General features: G+C 32.9%; 1 protein-coding gene across 1 annotated transcript; it reads right to left on the bottom strand.

The window, feature by feature from the left end:
• Nucleotides 1-1055: 1055 nt before the first annotated feature.
• Nucleotides 1056-2954, bottom strand: LOC106773885. Its single transcript, XM_014660648.2, has 2 exons — nucleotides 2713-2954; nucleotides 1056-2000 (listed from the first exon to the last, which is right to left on the bottom strand). The coding sequence occupies exons 1-2, from the start codon at nucleotides 2767-2769 to the stop codon at nucleotides 1398-1400; spliced, it is 660 nt and encodes a 219-aa protein (XP_014516134.1). The 5' UTR covers nucleotides 2770-2954; the 3' UTR covers nucleotides 1056-1397.
• Nucleotides 2955-3919: the final 965 nt, after the last annotated feature.

The following is a 3919-nucleotide window of genomic DNA, read 5'->3' as shown; positions in this document are numbered from 1 at the left end:
TATGGCAGAAAAGATTGTCTTCTCACCGACCTGTCAGGCCCATGGACGTCCGGTTAGGGAAGAACTGACGTCTACAATATTATAGATGTCGGTCTCCCTTCAAATCGATGTCTTAATTGCCAACTTATTTACGATAATGCCACCATTCATTAATATACGTCGAGCCACCCATTAACCGACGTCTTATGGGTGACGTTAAAAGACGATTTTGTAGTAGTGATAAGTCTAAAACAAACACATTAAATATCATGTAAAGAGAAAAAAAAATCATAAATATAATATCTTAAAGTTTTGGATTCAAAATAACATAATTTCTTTTACAACAGTTTAATTCAAATTTATTTTGTGTTGAATTTCCTCGTTGAGTTCCTAGAATGAGCCAGGATGTGTTACTTCATACTTATTAGCCAATTTCTCATTAATGCATTTAGTTAAAATTTATTTTTATTTTGAATTTCACGTTTGAAATTGATAAGCTTTGAAGAAGAATAGGTTTCCAACGCATAAATGGATGATTATCTCTTGTCTCTTTTGTTTATTTTTCACTCTCTCTTTTTTCTAATAATTATTAAAAAAGATTGTATTATAAATTTAAAATGTTATCCTCGATCTATCATAGGATAATTGGTGCTAAAATTAAAGTTTTCCATACTCCAATAAACACATACTTGTTAGGTCACCAAACTGAAAATCTGATCAATAACGAAAGAAAAGCAAAACACACCATCTTCAATTCCATGTTGTACTCAATTCCAGAAACACACAACTTAAAGAATCCAACATTCAGGAAAAATATTAAATATATCAATTCAAAATGAATTCCTTAGCATGAAATAGTAAGGGAGGAGTGAGAAACTTCAAGTTTATTACATTATTTAACTTAATAGAGTATTCTAATAATATACGATAACTCCACCATATGAGTTTATTTTGTTTATAAAAAAATATTATTTAAAATATTGAGAGTGCTAAGAAACTGTTCGATGAAATGCACAAGAGAACTTTTGCCGTGTAAAATGCAATGGTTGTAAGATGCTCTTTAGATCATATGTATATATGCAAGCTGAAGAAAGTAAGTTCATTACACTTTTATCATATAGATGGTTTTCTTGCTATTTTGAAGGTCAACATGCTACAAATTTGAACTTCTTTTTCTGTTATACATTCATTGCTTCTTTGGCCTGTGAAAAAAAATTAACAGACCAAATGATTTACACCAATATACACTTAAAAACATGAAAAAGAAAACAGCAAAGTAGAAGATCACTGAACACCAAATGGCTTCTGTTCTATAACACAATCCTAGGAGGTACCCTTCAGACCATGTTATCTATGTTTACTTCTATGATTTCATATTATTCATAATCCAAAAGAAAACCTATCAAACCTATCAAACCTTAGACTTCAATCTGCACTTTCTTATGAGGAGAGGTGACCCTAAAAATATGTTCCTCTCCAGTGCAGTTATCCACTTGAACAATCCAACGACTCCTCCTTCGGACAACCCTTTGATTATTATTACCCTTCAAATTTGGATCTATTTTGGCCACTAACAACCCTTCTCCAATGGGTAAAAACGATGCTCTTAGTTGTCTCCATCTCGAAGCTCTGTGCTTAACATTGTATCCTACCACAACTGCACCATCTCTGCTGGCACCTTTAAATGCTGCTAGAAAAGCTTCCCTTGCATTACTCATGTCACAATCCACAAGCACAAAATCAGCTCCTTTGTAATCTCCTACCAGAAGCCTTCTCACATCTCCTACAACAAACTCAACACGATCTGCATAAACTCCTAGATCTTTTCTCAATGGTTTTGTCTCTATTTGGTCACAACATACACATATCACACGGCCACCAGTTTGATGAGCCGCTGCAGCCAGAGCAAGGGTGGCTGAACCGGCCACACCGGCACCGGCCACCACCATGAGTTGTGCATTGTTTCCTGCTGCAAGAGCAGATATGAACTCTACTACATCAGGTTCTTTGTCTCTTTTGGCCTGCAAAAGTACAGCAAAATATATGATAACCTTATAAAGTGACAGTGAAGACATAACATAACACCAATAAAACATTAGTTCAACCTAAAAATCTTAAACAAATGAGTTTACGAGTCTCCTTATATATATACTTGAATTTTCCAACATTAAGGTATTAGAAACCATGATCTTCACCCATATCACTAGACAACAGAATTTAACATTATACTTAACTCACAATATCCAAAACCTTAAGATTATATCATTTTTACTTATGATATTCAACTAGTGTTCTAACTTAAACTAATGTAAAGTCTTACCTAAGTTAGGATCAAGAATATGTTCCACATACCCTCTTCCTTTAATCCACAAAGACATCTTTTAATAAATAAAGTTATGCAGAATAACCAAGTTTTCATGCAGATAGTATCTCAATTATTACAGTAATTAACCTTAACAACTTACACAACACAAGGTATAAGTTACTCCTACTTCTTAATGTCCAAAATACTACATCACTCGTGAATCAAGATTAAATCAAGATTAAAGATAATTTATAATCACTCTACTACTCTAACCTAATAGACATCTTAAGAAACAAAAACAAGAGTTACCAGATTCATCACCTTGATTATTAGATCTCAACCAAATCAAGACTACAGCAAATCTCATGGGACAAAGAAGCAAAGTAACATAAGACAAACCCATCTTAGATATTGGTCTTGGTTCTTACCATTTTGAGTGCTTGTAGATAAGCTTTTTTGGCATTTTCAGGGGACCAATTAGCCATATCGTTGATGTGTTTGTTTCTCTGAAATGGGAGATTTCTTTGAGTAGAACTTTGAGCTAGCTTTGATGTGTAAAAATGGTTGCTTCATGTTGGTGAAGAGGTACTAAGGTTATACATATATAGTAATAATAATAATAAATGTGGTGAGAAAACCATAGCTTATCTCTGCTCATGGCATTGAATATTTTAGACTTTTTGAGTTTGGAAGCAACTGAGGGAGGCCGTTATCGTATTCTCAGAATTCTGCCGACCAAACAGGCGCCATTAATGTTCAAAGTCTCGTTACAAAATAAATATGATTCAATGTTGCAAATTAGATTCTCCTTTATCATAGAAACGCAACAAAGACATCATAACACATATTTGGCTCATTTTAAATTTAATACATAAATTATAACTATTACATTAATCAATTATAAGATGACATCCTAACTAAACAATACTAAGCTAATTGAACTAATGGTAAAGTAATTATATTCATTAAAGTAAACACTTTTGTTTTTGTTCAAGATTACAAAATTCCTAAATAAAAATTTTTAGCAATTAGGTTCACCAAATATCTGCCACATAATTTGGGCAACCAAATTTATATTCTTTGATCTCCATAATTAAATAAGCAATTTGGTCACAAGCACGAAAGGACACGTGGAGGGAGGGATTCTGTTGTTTGATAGTCATGCATGTATGGATGGATGAAGGTGTAGAATTAGAGACTTGATTTGAAAGTTTTCCTTTTGGAAAATGTTATTTTAATAATTTTTTATAACTTTTTTATAATTAATTGTAGTAATTTATGATTAGTCTCTTTTAAATATATATCCTTATAAAATAAAATATGATAATTCTTTTATTTTTACATTGAAAAGAGCATTGAATTAACTAAGTGGTCCAAACTTCCTAGCTATTCTAAAGGTGTGGACGAAACCTTGTACATAGAGCTGTCAATTAGGCCCCTGTAATAGGCTCTGGCCCTAGCCCATGTGGGTTGGGGCCAAAAAAGCCCCTAGGGCCAAAAAAGATCTTTATTAAAAAAGCCCCCAGGGCTAAAAAGCCCCAAAGCCCTGTGGGTTAGGGCCAGCCCATGGGCTTTCTTTTTTACAAAAAAAAAATTAAATATCCAAAAATAAATTGTATTTTTACAAAGAAAAGG

This window comes from Vigna radiata, chromosome 9 (genome assembly GCF_000741045.1).
Source record: "Vigna radiata var. radiata cultivar VC1973A chromosome 9, Vradiata_ver6, whole genome shotgun sequence".
NCBI lineage: Eukaryota > Viridiplantae > Streptophyta > Magnoliopsida > Fabales > Fabaceae > Vigna > Vigna radiata.
This window is presented reverse-complemented; position numbering and strand designations above follow the sequence as displayed.

Bases quoted from the DNA above. Each gene is read 5' to 3' on its own strand.
- LOC106773885 (XM_014660648.2), bottom strand. From the start codon at position 2,769: ATGGCTAATTGGTCCCCTGAAAATGCCAAAAAAGCTTATCTACAAGCA. The intron at 2,001-2,712 runs GTAAGAACCAAG...GTACTTTTGCAG, and splicing joins ATCTACAAGCACTCAAAATG to GCCAAAAGAGACAAAGAACC.